General features: G+C 32.9%; 1 protein-coding gene across 4 annotated transcripts in view; it reads right to left on the reverse strand.

Annotated features, from left to right (window-relative positions):
• The window catches only part of LOC128238584 (uncharacterized), a 62,227-nt gene extending 47,098 nt beyond the window's left edge, over positions 1-15,129 (reverse strand). The window contains exon 1 of one of the 4 annotated variants that reach the window (XM_052954655.1): positions 14,563-15,129. In XM_052954655.1, coding sequence (XP_052810615.1) covers positions 14,563-14,566 — 4 coding nt within the window. In that variant the 5' untranslated portion in view covers positions 14,567-15,129. Of the gene's footprint in view, positions 1-11,057; positions 11,595-11,823; positions 11,890-14,562 lie in introns of those variants that run through there. The other 3 variants (XM_052954651.1, XM_052954649.1, XM_052954650.1) reach the window with 3 other exon arrangements.
• Positions 15,130-16,073: the final 944 nt, after the last annotated feature.

A 16,073-nucleotide genomic window follows, 5' to 3' on the forward strand; every position in this document is an offset into this window, starting at 1 on the left:
AACAACCAAATCCGATATTCGACGGCCCTTGTGGTTAAGCTGACAACTACATGTTTAAACTTCTGAACTCGCGTACGTGTATGATTCAAGACCTGCTTTAATCCAATAACTTGGATGAAATCACGTACATCGCCGTTTAGAACATACAATCGTGCCCAGACATTGTTTGCGACAATCATTCATTATAAGACGGGGTACGGCTCTTTGTCATTTGATTAAGGAGTCAAGCGATTGGCTGAAAGTCAAATGATTAAGCGTTGGAAACATGATTAATCACACGCATTAAGAATAAAGCTTTGCGAACGGACAGAGTAAGTTTTGTTAGCCTTGTTTTTGTTTGGCTTCTTATCTCAACATTCGAAATACTACACTAGCTGACGTTGGTGCACGCTGACGTCATTTGTCGACGCCCTGAATGCGTTGGCAGAAGTACTTTATGATAACAACTGAAAAACGTTAGTTGTGTTGTTAGGTTTGCAAAAAAGATTGTATTTAACTTTGTCACTCGATGGTCTAATGATTATGTGGAATCAGATTGTAGTAATAAGTCTGTTTGTAAACCGAGGGTAAATATGTGATGTCCCTCAGGCAGTGTCCAAATGCGATCACCGTTAGGTATATCAGGCAAGGTATATTACTGGAGTAGTTAGTCTGCATTAGAACTCTGATCTATCGACACCATTGGAATCTGAACTATTCAGTTTGTTGCGTGCATAAAGATCGTCGGAGTCTAATGGTCAACCTGTTGCAGGTCTTTACAATGCATCTAGTTTATAAAGTTGATACCAGTGACTTTAGCGCAGGTGACAAGGTCGCATGTGTAGCAATAATAATAGAGTTCGTAAGTAGGGGTTAGCTTGAAATGCACTTATTTCAGATGTACATGTTGAAATTTGAAATAGACTTAGTTAAGATGTAGCAATTTAAATTTACAAGTTATGTGAACGTTTATTCGGTAAAAGGTTGAATAATCTCAAGAGATATAAACTATGATAAGTTTTATATATGTTGTATCAGTTTAGTGATTAACGATTTTAATATTTCATATCTGCCACATAGCTAAAGGTTGCAACTCGAACGTTCCAAAATTTAAAAGTGAAACAAACCCGTGTCGAAAACAGAGATTAAACTTATTTAAAACACTCTTTTTCAAGCTACCATCAAATAGATTTAAAGCAAAGAAAACCAAATTGCGCAAGTGCTTATGTACCGGAAGAGCACACATTGTGACTATAAAAGTAACGACAACAGAGAGATTATTATTTTGAAATAACTTATCTGTAAAAGTTATAAATACACGTACTTTTAATGATATGAACTCGTTAATGGCAAATAAAATGTGTCGCATGAATGATCGAGTATATTGATGTAGACGTAAAGGCATGGCAATTTCTGATATAAGGAAAGTAGTTTTGTTATTATTCATCGCATTCCTATATAGTATAAATATTTAATCATTATCTGCATTTTTATTTATTGAATTATATTAAAGTGTTTGCATAAACATTATGTAAGTGGCCCATCCATGACATGGGGTGTAAATCGGGGACAATGCCTATTCCCCGCAACATACACGACATGACCATTTGGTGATATTGGAGGTTTTATTTGATTACCTTAATTAGTGTTACTATTTGTATAAAGATTACTCAAGGCTTTCTTCAATAAAATCGACTTTACAATTTGGAAATGTTCAGTCCCTATCCCTGCTTCTTTACCCTCCTATATCCGCTATTGTAATAATTTCATTTGTATTTGTAAAACATGAGCTGCAAATCAATCGCCTACAATTGTATTATAATATATGACACATATTCAACTTGGGTGAGATAAAATGATTGCATAGGTTGTCTAAATGTGGATATCTAGAACACAGAGTTCAAAATATAAACCAGTTGTTCATTATTAGAGGCCGTGTAATTAAAGAATGAAGCATGACAAAGCGTTCTAATTAGTCCAAATAAATACACATACTGATGTTCTAGTTGTTATAACTGATGCTGTCTAAGGACTGACGAAAACTCCCACACACCATCTTGCCCACCTTAAAACTGGCAGTTTGTAAGAAATGTTTAACATGATCTGTAGTTTATGGTGTTGAGCATATTATAAGTTGCAAAAAGTAGACATTACTTCGTAAAGGATCGGTGGCTTGTAGCCAAACTTCACCAGTAGTTTATTCCTTTAAATTGTTTCCACATATGGTTTAAATACGTTAACCTGTTCATTAGTTATTGTTCGAACATCGTATTTCTGGCAAGTTTTAAGTTTTATATAAGCATAATTCATTCTATTTTGAAAATGAGTGGTTTGTAGCCAAATATAGTCGTAGCTACGTCGAAAATGGTGGTATGTAACCCCAATTCAACCTGTCCCGTGTTCTAAAATGTTAAGCATGTGTAGCAAATATTATCTTAATCGATCGACCCTTATATGAGTAAGCTTCTAGACAAAATCGAACGACCGACCAACCGACAACTTTTGCAAACTTTGTTTTGTGGCAGTATTACAATGAAATACAAAGTAAAACGAATCAATCCATCCTAGCTAGCATTCACACATCGTCCCGACATCAACCCGGTATCACAAGTTATATCGGCCTACAAATGATTTTAAAGCTGGCCAACATGGGACCGCCACAAATTTGCAATGGCTATTTACGTCGACCAGATATGGGTTTATGTCCTCTTGCAGCCATTAAACCGCTACATAACCGACTATCCACAGCTTTATCATTGTATTATTCTCATCATTTCACAATATAATTGAGTGGACTTTGTGATTACAACGTTGACTCTAAGATTGAAATAAGTTTAATGTTTCAAAATTGAAATAACATTGATGTTTTAACATTGAGACAAAGTGACAACATAATGTCATGAATAAGTGTAAAAATATTTTAAATGTAATATGTGTTACATATACAACAAACACTCTCTTGACGTTTGAAATATTATGAAAAAGTTACTTAAGCGGACATTATAGACCAAAAAATGCGCACCAGACGAGGGAATTAACTTAATTTACGAAATACATTTCGTAAAATAATGACAACATTTAACATAAGGGAGATAATAGTTGTTAAACAAGCGCGAGACAACAGAAGTGGCAGACCGCAATAACGCTTCAACAGTAGTCTCCCTTGTATACTATTGGCACAACATCGAACCCCCGTCTAATAAATAAAGTTGTTATATCTCTTCTTTTACATACAAGATTCCTTTGCTGATAGTTAAAAGACATCGAACTGCCATGTTTGATTACAAAGTTATGTTTGTTTAATACAAAAACGGCCCGACATCGCGATGGTGAACTGATATGCCGACTACTGGCCTTCATCAATATGCGTGCTAGCTGGGAAATGTCTTTTAAATGTAACACGTGATTTAGAATGTAACTATAAAGCAAACACCGATTTGAGAGAGAATAGATTTACCATTGATTGAAATGAAAACAAACACCTTTATTACCAGATGCCCTATACAAATGTAAGTCAGTATTTTCGACTGTTTTACAAATAGTAATCAACATTTCAATATTTTGAACTGTTAACAAGTAAACAGTATAAACTGTTACCCGCGCGTGAGGCTACGTCATATGTACGTCATGGGTTTTACTAGAGATTCTAAAAAATAAACTGCATTCTGTTTAAACTCGTAAATATCCTGTTTTGGTTTTGTAATTTTACAACACGTAAACAAATCAATATCAGACGCAAACAAACAATGTCGCGATTTGAAGATGTGTCCGAGATTGACAATTTCGTGTTTGAACAAAACTTAGTCTATATAATCAGGTAATAAAACAATTGTTGCATTATCACTGCTCATTTAAGTATTGAATTGCACAGCACATTGTAATGGAGGAAGAGTTCAATTTTGAAGTGGAGAAGAGTTAAAATATAGTGACTACATTGTCTCTGCTCGATTATGCAAATGGCCTTCGAAATTTTTTCCAACACCAAGAGGTCATTCAAAAAGGCTTTTTTTCCAATGCATTCCCCTAAAGTAAATTAAGATTGACAATCCTAGGAAATGCGGCTGGTGCATTCGTTAAACCAAATCCCACTGTCAAATGTTCAAACAGACTATACTTAGATAAGAACGTTGTTTCTTTCTATCAGCCGGACTTATTTTGACCTGTCAGTATGCATAATTTGCGTTTAGTTTCCAAAACCATACACTACCTCGAGGGTTGAATGCGAAAAAGTTCTAAGTGACATTATGGCATGAATAAGGTAAGTCCGCATTCCCCTGAAATAATATTTCTGCTGCATATAAAAATCATGGTTAAACTGTTAATGTGTCGTGTGTTTGTACTATTCAAAGAGCGAATGAGCCTTTAAAATGTCCTATTTAATGTTAAATAGTATAGCATCGGTCTAAAATTGATCAAATATTGTTCGAATGACTCATATGTACATTATGTGTATCAATACTTTTCGAAAAGTGGATAAAAAAACGAATATAATTTTTTAGATAAGTACAGCATTGGTATTCCTTAGTCAAAATGGGAACGTATCTGTTGTTATGAATTGTTGTCACAAACAATTAAAGCTGAAAATAGTGCATGTTTATCTTTATACTTTAAAGAGCAAGATTGTGAAGAAGGTATGTCTAAATATGTAAATATAGAATAAAACATAGGAATAATACGGGCTTGGAGACGAGTTTTCGTTTTTGTATTGCCTCTGACAAAACTGAAACAACTTATTTATGAAATGAGATTTAAATGTATTCATCCGCGTTTCACGCTGTTGTAATGAAATTTTGCACACTTTTTATCGAACTTAAGGGATATTCAGAACGGTTTACATTTTTTGATATTGAACAAGAAAATAAATTGATGGGTGTTTTAATGGGCACCAACAGGCATGTTAAATAATGCCTTTTGTCAATCCGCTTTCAAAATGTTTTCTGGAGACTTAAATTGAAACATGGTAATAAATAGATCCTAATAAACCCTCTTGCGAAGGGAAAAAACTGGTAAATAATGACTTGAAAAAACGTTAAATATACCATTTTAAATACTGAATATTGGTAAACAGTCAATTTGGAAATGAAATTTGCACGGAACTGAAGCTTGCACAGACTTTACAACTTTCCTATTGATCTTAGATGTTTCTTTATTATCCATAACAAAGAAACAAACAAAATTGTTACTGGAATCATATAAATTCTGTATTTTCGGCTTTTAACACGAATATGAATTGATATCATGCTTCACTTCCCGTCATTATGAAATCTTAGCCTCAATATCATCATATATTTTGTCTTTACTTACCTAACACTTCCTTCAAATACACGTAATGTAAAATTTAAGCAGTGATGTTTCAGTTTCGGTAAACTTAAATATAACCATATTTTAATAAACTGAAATATAATGTTAGATATTTTGGAATTTTTTTTTTAAAAAAGTTACATAATTATATTTTTCAGACAAAACTGTTCATTATATGACTTACTATTTATGAACAAAAAATAATTAAAGTATCAAATTCAATCATAAGAAATGGAGATTCATCGAAACACCTTTTTAAGAAAATTTATAAACATTTTGTCAGAAATAGTTAACGTCCGAAAACCATACACACTTTAATTTTTATGTTCTATTGGATTTGAGCATTTCTGCAGTAAAGCGTCTGTATATATTTGCATTTGACCAGTCCTTTATATAGATTAAACCTGACGGTTATGTTGTATAACACGCAAGGCCTTATGACGTTATTGTTTGTTTCAATATTGCACTACGATTGGATTAGTGCTACATAACTTAACTAATGATATATGACTTTGCAAAAATCAGCTATTCTGATATATAAACGTATGTTGTCGGTTACCCTTCTATAAGAACAAATACCTAATTTAATAAGATACTTATTGTGTTTGATCGAAATGAATAATTATCTGAAATGTAAAATATTCCAGTAATTTAAGTAAGGCAAGCGAGCAAATGTCCAAGAAGCGTTTTTGTGCTCCATGGAATTTGCTCGCGTGCCCTTCTGCATTCATAATGCAGAAACTGGAGAAAATGCGACCAATCCTTACTCATCACGTGTCTTTCGAATGCTAAATGTACACACTGCATGGCTTCCCGGAAAAACAAATAATACAAGGAAGCGAATTACTGCTGCGAAAAAGAGTGTAGACACAGAGTCCTTAGATTAACATCGGTTAAGTAATTGATTATTAATTTATTTGGAAAGAAGCTTCCTCTACTGAAAATGACAGCGGGTTGTTTCAACGCTTATTGAAGTAAAGTACGTGAAACGATAACACGACCGGCATGGGGTTCGGATATAAAGCCCACGCTTCTTTTAACTAGGAACCATTATGCGCAATTGTTAAACGGGGAAATTCGGCAGAGACAGCAAAATGATTGATGTGTTTATTTGATTTTTATCATATCCAATGATCTTCCTCATACTAACATGCATTGACACTTTAAGGCTTATTTTGAGTAAAGACTGTGTTGGCCTATTATGGGACCATCTGGTGTCCAGTCCCTTAAAGACACTATAAAGACTGCGTTAACCCTGTACATCTCTTTTTTGCATCGCGCTAAAATGACATATATATCTCGTTCAAACGACCAACGTTTCTTTCAGTCTGTTGGTTTTATTCACAATGATTTTGTTTCATACCGTTTATTTGATATGCTTTGATATAATGCAATTTTTATCTGATAACTATCATTGGTCGGTTATGTGAATCTATTTAGTTATATATTGTTTACTGTTTATGCGAGCACTTTCAATAACTGTATATTCTATGATCAGTTACATATATAATATAGAATGATGATTTATGTAGTGTCTATTTTATTTTAGCTTATAGAACAACATTTACCTTAACAATCACACAAAAACACTTAATAGTCTTTGTCTGAAAAGAATATATACCTTTCATTCCAATCATTAATGCATTCACTCTTTTGCATTGAATTACTTAGACTTTCTCAAGGAAAATCAGGAAAACAGTTTTCCAGTTACATTAAGATTATTGCGTTTTGCCTCCATACACCTTATAGCACTCGAAAACCCTGTAAAAACACAAATGTATTGTTATTTTGTTCTATAACCAGACTTGTTGCTTATGATACAGAGGCACTATCAATGACAAGATGTTATGCTGATCAAAGAATGGTCCTGACCAGAAATACATACCGCTTCAAGAGGAAGTACTATAATGACTAATTAAGAATAGATTCCAGGCATGTGTGGCTTAGACTTACCAAAACGAGGCTTCTTTGTAGTCAATAAAAGGACTTTAATGTTGAATATTAATATGAAAAGCTACAGAAACAAGCTCAAAGGCCAAAAGTTTAAACATAAGCCCCGTTGAAAGGCACAGGGTAATCGCCAAAGACATAGAAGACAAAAACAAAATATTTCAAACAAAAATCTACAGCACAAAACTTACAAACAACACAGTGTATATATTAAAACTAGGTGTGTTTATCAAGGACTGTTAGTGACCGCCTTGGAACTGAAATGGTCAGAAACTAAAAAAAACCTCATCGCAGAATGTTCAAAAGATAATATATTTCATTAACTTGATCTTTAAATGTTTTTATTCCTGAACTTTTGCAGTATCTATCCAACTATTAATTATATAATTGTAGAGTTGTGTATGCTTCAAATGATTGTTTACAGGCATTATGCATATTTTCACAGTATTAGAATGTAGTTTTAGTATGTGTAAAACATTCCTGTTATGTTATTTGCCTATTCTGACGTGCCAAAAAGCTATATTCTGCATAGGTCAAGCAATCTCAAGAAGATGTTTATCATCTCTGTATGACTTTTGTGTGTGTACATTTTTATACGTGTGACATTTATTGCAAATGTTCTATAAGTGAGCAACATTAAGATTTTGCAAAAGGCTGCCTTTTTCATTTTGTGCCAAACTCAGCATTTAAAACCAGAGACTTTCAGCGTTTTTCAGATTTGTGTGTGTTTTTCCCTTTCTTTATTGTGCTATTTGTTCGAGACTAGATATGAATATAGAATATATATGAATGACTAGAAAAAGGACAATCATGACATTGATGCATTTCAGTAAGCTTTAATTGATTCAATTCATAAAAAAATGGTTGTTCAAAGGTTTGCGGCTTTTATTTTGCCGAAAGGACTATTACAGCTTTTAACTGTCAAAATCCGTCAATTATTGACATTCTCTTGTCAAACTTTGGGTTGTATAGTGTTTAGCCCGTAAAAAAAGAAATTTGTTTTAAACCCTTTTCTCTAAGATTGATACTTAAATATGCTCAAGAACCATAGTTATTGATCAAAATAATACAGAAAGAGTGTTTAGGTTCTGAATTTAATATCCAGAGTTATCAATATTTCGGTTTAACCGTCTCATATAGTAAATTAATCGACCAGCTACTTATTTTTCCAAATTTGAAACGTCTATATTGGAAGGCACATGGTTCTTTTCTAAATATAAAAAATAAAATGAAAGAGATGAAACAGGTGCTCTTTTTGCTAAGAACTTAATAAGATATAACTTGACTTTGTATTGCATACATTCATTCAGATTAATCTATATAAATCATATAGTTAAAATAACGCTGGCCTAAATTCGTGTTGTCCATGTTATGATCGTATGTACATAATTAGCCTCAACAATGTATTAAGGCATTCCGTGTTTTAAATATAATCTCATAATTGTTATTATTTAAATTGTTTTCATATATACATGTATGAATGATTTTGATAAAAAAAATGGCGCTTGCTCTATTTGAGTGTACAATCAACATTTGGATAAACGCCTAGCTACGAGGGTTGCGCCATACGTGTACGTGTACCTGTAGCTTTACGTGCACATACAAGTTGCAAATGAGTTTAAAAGTCGTTTGCACTCTTTAAACTTGTTATTGTAGACAAGCTGTTACCGCATGAATCACTTCCATCGTGCTATCGAACATGTTAAATTGGTCCAAGGAACGATTGCTATGGACGATATGATATTCTCTTTAACGAAACTTCATGCAAAAAACTGTTTCCTTGAGATTTAGAATTAAAAAAAAATAAACAGCTGATACTGTTCATCGACTTAGTAGCTAACATTCGTTTATCGAACGTTCAAAAATTTATAATTGAAACAGTGTCGAAACAAAGATTGAACACTCTTTTCTATGTCTATGCTGTAAAACTTGTTAAAAAACATAGTTAAAGTGATATGAACTCGTTTATGGTAAATTCAATGTGCGGCATGAATGATCGAAAATATTCATGTACGCGTACAAGCATGACAACGTTTGCTATAGGGAAAGTAGTTATATTATTATTCATAACATTTCTATACAAGATGTAAACTTCACCTGTATCTAGAGTTCTGATCATTAATGTATATCAAAGTTTTAATAGTGTCAGCGGCCCATCGATGACACTACATTTTGGATTTTCTATCCCTGCTTCTATACCCTCCTGTATCCGCTAGTGTAAAACTTTCATTTTGAAATATTAACAATGAGCTGCAAATTAATTGCCTACAATTGACAACATGCAACTTGGGTGAGATAAAGTGAGTGCGAAGGTACTCTGAATGTGGGTATCTAAACCATATATAATATAAACCACTGTCGTATTATTTATAAATAAAAGCATGATAAAGCGTTCTACTTAGTTAAGATAAACACTGATTATCTACTTGTTATACTTGTTATGTTTTCTGCTGTCTACGGACTGGCGAATACTCCCACAATCCATTTCCCCATCGGAATGTTAACCAAATTAGTTTGAAAAAAGGTTTATACCCCCAGCAAACATTGGTAGATTGTATAATTAGTAACTTTAAGTGTTCTGATCACGTATATCTACAGTACAATTTAATGTATCTGCCTTCAGTCAGAGTCCCTACAACAAATGTTGGCAAATTCTAAATTAAACGGGGCCATTACCTATCTTAAAAAAGGCAGTTTGTAAGGTATTTTTAATATGATGTGTATTCAATGGTCTCGAGCATGTGAAACTTAATTTATTTGACCCTGGCATAAGTTATCGTTCAAACACCGTTTTTTCTCATTCAAATTTTAAGTTGGAACTTAGACCTAGCTTCGTTAAACATTAGTGCCATGTATAATGGTGTTAAACATTATAATATGTCAACTTAACAACTTGTCAACTTAACAACCCGATATCACAAACTATATCGGTTCGACAGCTACTTTTAAGACGGGCCGACATATGGGTTTATGTCCTCTTGTCGCCTTTAAACCGCCACACTACCGTCTGAGCACCGATTTCTTATGCGATGCCATCGTATCATTATTTCACAATATAATTATGTGGACTTGTGCTGAACTTTAACTTTGATGTGAAAAGATTAGAGTAAAAACAATTTAAATGTAATATGTGCTACATTTACAACATTTAAGTTCATGTAACTTTGAAATAGTGTGTATATGCTACTTAAGGGGGCGTAAATAAACAAAATATACACACCAAACGAAAGAGATTTACAACTTAGATTAAGGACAAACATTACGAAAATCAATGACATTTTTGTTTACATATGGGAGATAGAAGCAGTTTAAATTGTGACAGACAGAATTGGTAGAACGCAATAGCGCTTCAACAGAAGTCTCCCTTGTATAATATCGGCACGACAACGGACCGCCGTCAAATAGATAAAGTAGTTTTATCTCTTCTTTTACATGTTTTTTGTGATTTCTTTGCTGATAGTTAAAACACAGCGAACTGCCATGTTATTTTTTGTTCAATTCAACATCAGCCAAACATGAGCAAGGTGAATGGATATGCCGCCTTCCCGCCTTCATATGCCCGATGTGGGTTTGCTCAAACGTAAGACCTGATAAAAAATGTAATTTTAAACCGAACACTGTTTTTTGAGTGAGTGGGTTTACCATAGATGAAAATGAAGAGCAACTATACTGTAATTTATCTGTAAAACTTGTCAACAATGATTACAAAAATGAAAATCCTCCATTTTAATGGAGACGTATAGAGTATGGATACTACTATGTTAAGTTATTTACGTTTTAAGCATTATTTAGTGTTTTATTAATGTATATTGAATTGGTTAACTTACCCATTGTAAAACCTATCCGATAAATTCCGTGTCGATTCAAGCAATGTGGATTTCAGTATCAATTCACATAGTATGAGATAAAACTGTGACACATGATCATTTTATCTTACAATTGTACATTGTGTATGGTTATCGAATCCCAAATAAAAGAACCTTATTGACAAATTCATTCTATAGAAGTAATGCCTGAATAACTTTATTGACTTAACAATCCATAATTTAAAACAGTTTCGTCTCTTTCAGTTAAATCAATATTATATTAGTTCACAGCACGTCAGTCTTTGTTTAAATAAACTGGCATTACAACGACATAGAATGTTCAATCGTTCTGACTATTAAACGTAGTTCAGATGAATAACACTTCACGGTATACCGCGTAAAGTTATGCAGCAGTTGTTTCCCTTACATCGCTTGGACCAACATCGTTATAAAACAAAGTTTTTTTGTGTTTTTCTTATACGCAAATACCTAAAACATCATTATTTTTCTTATATCTCGCCAATTATTTTCCTTATATTTCTCAAAGGGCCAAAACATGATTCAGAATTTGTCCTGCCCCTCTTAATGACAAAATCTCACTAAGGACCAAATCATCAATAAAATGATGATTACCTCTTTCATTTCCTACTACCATGCTCATCTTACAAGGAAGTTGAATTTTCTGTAATACACCTGAAACATAATTATTCTACAACATCTTTTCAAATATCAAATGTTTCATTAACGTAATTTGAATGTTTACCATAAATATTGAAAGAAAACTTACCCATTGTAAAGTCTTTCCTAGATATTGTGTAAATTAATAAACTTCCGGGTTTGAGTCACTTTAGAGAAGATTATACTTTTATGCAAACAGTTATTGATGCGTCCCTTAACGCACACGATCCTTTTGTTTAACTTCAAATAGTTCTTTGTCGGATTTCATGATCATAATCATTTGGTAGTTACTGTAAAATATATGGTGATAATAATGATTTTGGTTGCAATATTCTTGTTTTAATCAACAAAAATATTGAAATATCCTGTTTTACAAGTGCATGACCCTTGTGAGTAGGCATACTGAATATGTGGTTTCGGTGATTTTATGGATTACTTTCAGTTCAATGTAATAATAGCGTCATAATTTTATTTTTGTTCTGTTTTCATTTAACGTTTTCCATCAAGTTAAAGTTTACTGATATGCTAGTCTTTTCTAATTGACAATTTTAGACGATCGTTCTTACTCGACGAATACATGACATTTTGACAGTCTCATTTCATGTAATTAAATGTTATAAGCAATACAATTTTAAAATTTTCTTCTATAAAACAAAAGATACCAATACACCATTCTAAAGACTTATGAAATTTTAAAGCTGGACACATTTGTGTCAATTTATCAGTTGTTCATGTAAATGAGCCGTGTGCTATATTAGCAATAAAGTAGATCGTACTAAGATCTCTACGCACGGTGATTCATTTATATTTATCAGTTAGGTCAATGTCAGTTCACGACCATTATCAATTAAATTTTAAGCAGTTATTCAATTTGAAAACTGTACCTGGAAAGTAAATTTAGGCATTTATTTTACATATTTCTATTACGCAAATATTTTTTTCAAGGGATGCATTTTCCGAACATTGAAATTTCATAGTCACGTAGACATTAAGCTCGAATGACTCAACATACAGAACTAAAATTTTGAAACCTAACTGTTTTCCTTACTTTTGTAGCACAGTCATAAACATTGAATTATACTTGAAATGAACACATTCGTTTGTATGTCGCACTTCGTTTAAATGTATTCCTTATATACCCATCAATTTTTAACTACAAATATTCTTGGTCGGATCTCATATAGAACATACAATTTTTTCTCTGTACAAATATCTCACAAGATATTATAAAGAGATTAGGTAACCTGTAATTAAAATAATTCAGTTTTACACTTGGCAAAACTGTTCAGCCTATTACGCGTTATAATACTTCCCTGACGTGTAGGTAATGTGTAGGTGGCCCATCCATGACATGGGTTGTTAATCGGGGCCTATTTCCCGCAACATACACGACATGAACATTTGGTGTTATTGGAGGTTTTATTTGATTATCTTAATTGTTGTTTATATTTGTATACAGTTTATTCAAAACTTTTTTCAATGAAATCGATATTTCCAATTTGGAAATGTTCAGCCCCTATCCCTGCTTCTATACCCTCCTATATCCGCTAGTGTGATTATTTCATTTCATAAATGTAAAGAATGAGCTGCAAATCAATCGCCTACACTTGTATTATATTCTATGACAAATATTAAACTTGGGTGAGATAAAGTGATTGCGTTGGTAGTCTAAGTGTGGATATTTAGAAAACAGAGTTCATAATTTAAACCAATTGTTTATTATCAGAGGCCTTATGATTATTAATTAAACATGATAAAGTGTTCTAGTTAGTTCAAATAAATACACAAAATTTCCAGTTGTTATAACTGATGCTGTCTAAGAACTGACGAATAATCCCACATACCATCTTTCCCATCTTAAAACTGGCAGTTTGTAAGAAATGTTTAACATGATCTGTATTTTATGGTTTTGAGCATATGTAAAAAAAAATCCTTTGACACTGTCATAAGTTATCGTCCGAACACTTTTTTCTTCTTTAAATTATAAGTTGAAAAAAGTAGACATTACTTCGTTAATGATTAGTGGCTTGTAACCAAACTTCACCAGTAGTTTATTTCGTTAAACAGTTTTTTAATAAGGTTTTAATACGTCAACCTGTTCATTAGTTATTGTTTGTACATCGTAGTTTTGGAATGTTTTTAGTTTTAAAGAAGCATAAATAATTCTTTTAAAAATGAGTGGCTTGAAGCCACAGTCGATATTGAACTGTTTTATCGTCAAATTCAACGTTGAAAATGGTCGAAGATACGTCGAAAATGGTGGTATGTAACCCCAATTCAACCTGTCCCGTTTTCTAAAATGTTAAGCATGTGTAGCAAATATTATCTTAATCGATCGACCCTTATATGAGTAAGCTTCTAGACAAGAGCGAACGACCGACCAACCGACAACTTTTGCATACTTTGTTTTGGTGGCACTGTTACAATGAAATACAAAGTAGAACTAATAAATCAATCCTAGCCTGCATTTACACATCGTCCCGATATCAAACTGCCATTTTAAAATAATAATATTTTTTAATACAACCTCGCGATGGTGAACTGATATGTCGACTTCCGGCCTACATCGACATGCATGCAATATGGGATTTGTCTTTGAAATATAACACGTGATTAAGAATGTAACTATAAAGCAAACACCGATTTGAGACAGAATAGATTTACCATTAATTGAAATGAAATTAAACTCTACTGTTGAACCTTGTAACATATGTCAACAGTGATACTAAAACAAAATGTTTGTAACTTCAATGGGACTGTGTAAAACATGGATACCACTATCTCATGGTTTTTACGTTAAGAGCTTTATTTGATGTTTTAATTATGTGAATTAAATTGGTTAACTTACCCATTGTGAAGCCTATCCGATAACTTCCGTGTCAAATAATGCAATGCGGGTCTCGGTACCAATCACATAGTATGACATTGAATGTGACGCATGATCAAAGTCTGGTATAGACAATTTAAATTTACAACCCAATCCATTTCAAGGTTTTCATTTTCTCTTTATCACTGAACATTTAAGTATTGAATTCCAAAACGTTTCATTATGGATTCAAGTTGTTTAGTCAAGCTCGATGTTATGGAGGAAGTGTTTCAGTTATAAAGTGGAGAATAGTAACTACGAGTACATTGCATTATATAACATTAAACGAATAATAAATAGCAAGTATTGCGGCAAATTCAGAATTCAAATATTCCAAGATATTCGACATGGCCTTTTCCCTGCAACATACACGACATGAACATTTGGTGTTATTGGAGGTTTTATTTGATTATCTTAATTAGTGTTTATATTTGTATACAGTTTACTCAAGACATTTTTCAATAAAATCGACATTTCCAGTTTTGAAATGTTCAACACCAATCCCTGCTTCTATAGCCTCCTATATCCGCTAGTGTGATAATTTCATTTCATAAATGTAAAGAATGAGCTGCAAATCAATCGCCTAAAATTGTATTATAACATATGACAAACATTCAACTTGGGAGAGATAAAGTGATTGCGTAGGTAGTCTAAATGTGAATATCTAGAACACCGAGTTCAAAATATAAACCAATTTTCCATTATCAAAGGCCGTATAATTTAAGATTGAAGCATGATAAAGTGTTCTAATTAGACCAAATTAATACACATACTGATGTTCTAGCTGTTATAACTGATGCTGTCTAAGAACTGACGAAAAATCCCACACACCATCTTGCCTAAACTGGCAGTGTGTAAGAAATGTTTAACATAATCTGTATTTTATGGTGCTGAGCGTGTGTAACACAAATTATTTAAATCATTTGACCCTGTCATAAGTGATCGTTCGAACACCGTTTCTTCTTCTTCATATTTTAAGTTGATTTTTTTAAATAGATATGATTTTGTAATGGATTAAAGGCTTGTAAACCAATTCTTTTATAAGTATGTGGATTGTTATCGAAGTCGACCCTGAACTGTATTTATTGCCAAATTCATAGTTGATAAATGGTCGTAGCTACGTCAAAAATAGTGGTATGTTACCCCTATCAAACTTGACCTGTGTTCTAAAATGTTAAGCATGTGCAGCAAATAATATCTTAATCGATCGACCCTTCTATGATTAGGCTTCAAGACAAGACCGTACGACTAACAACTGACAATTTTTGCATACTTTTTTGTGGCAGTATAGAAAACAAAGAAAAACGAGTATATCCATCCTAGCTAGCATTCACACATCGTCCCGACATCAACCCGATGCCACAAGCGACCAGATATGGGTTTTTGTCGTCTCGCCGCCATGAGACCGCTTCACAACCGACTAAGCACCGTTTTCTGTTGCGATATCATCGTATTATTTTCATCATTTCACAATATAATAGAGTGGACTTTGT

Source organism: Mya arenaria, chromosome 6, assembly GCF_026914265.1.
Source record: "Mya arenaria isolate MELC-2E11 chromosome 6, ASM2691426v1".
Classification (NCBI taxonomy): domain Eukaryota; kingdom Metazoa; phylum Mollusca; class Bivalvia; order Myida; family Myidae; genus Mya; species Mya arenaria.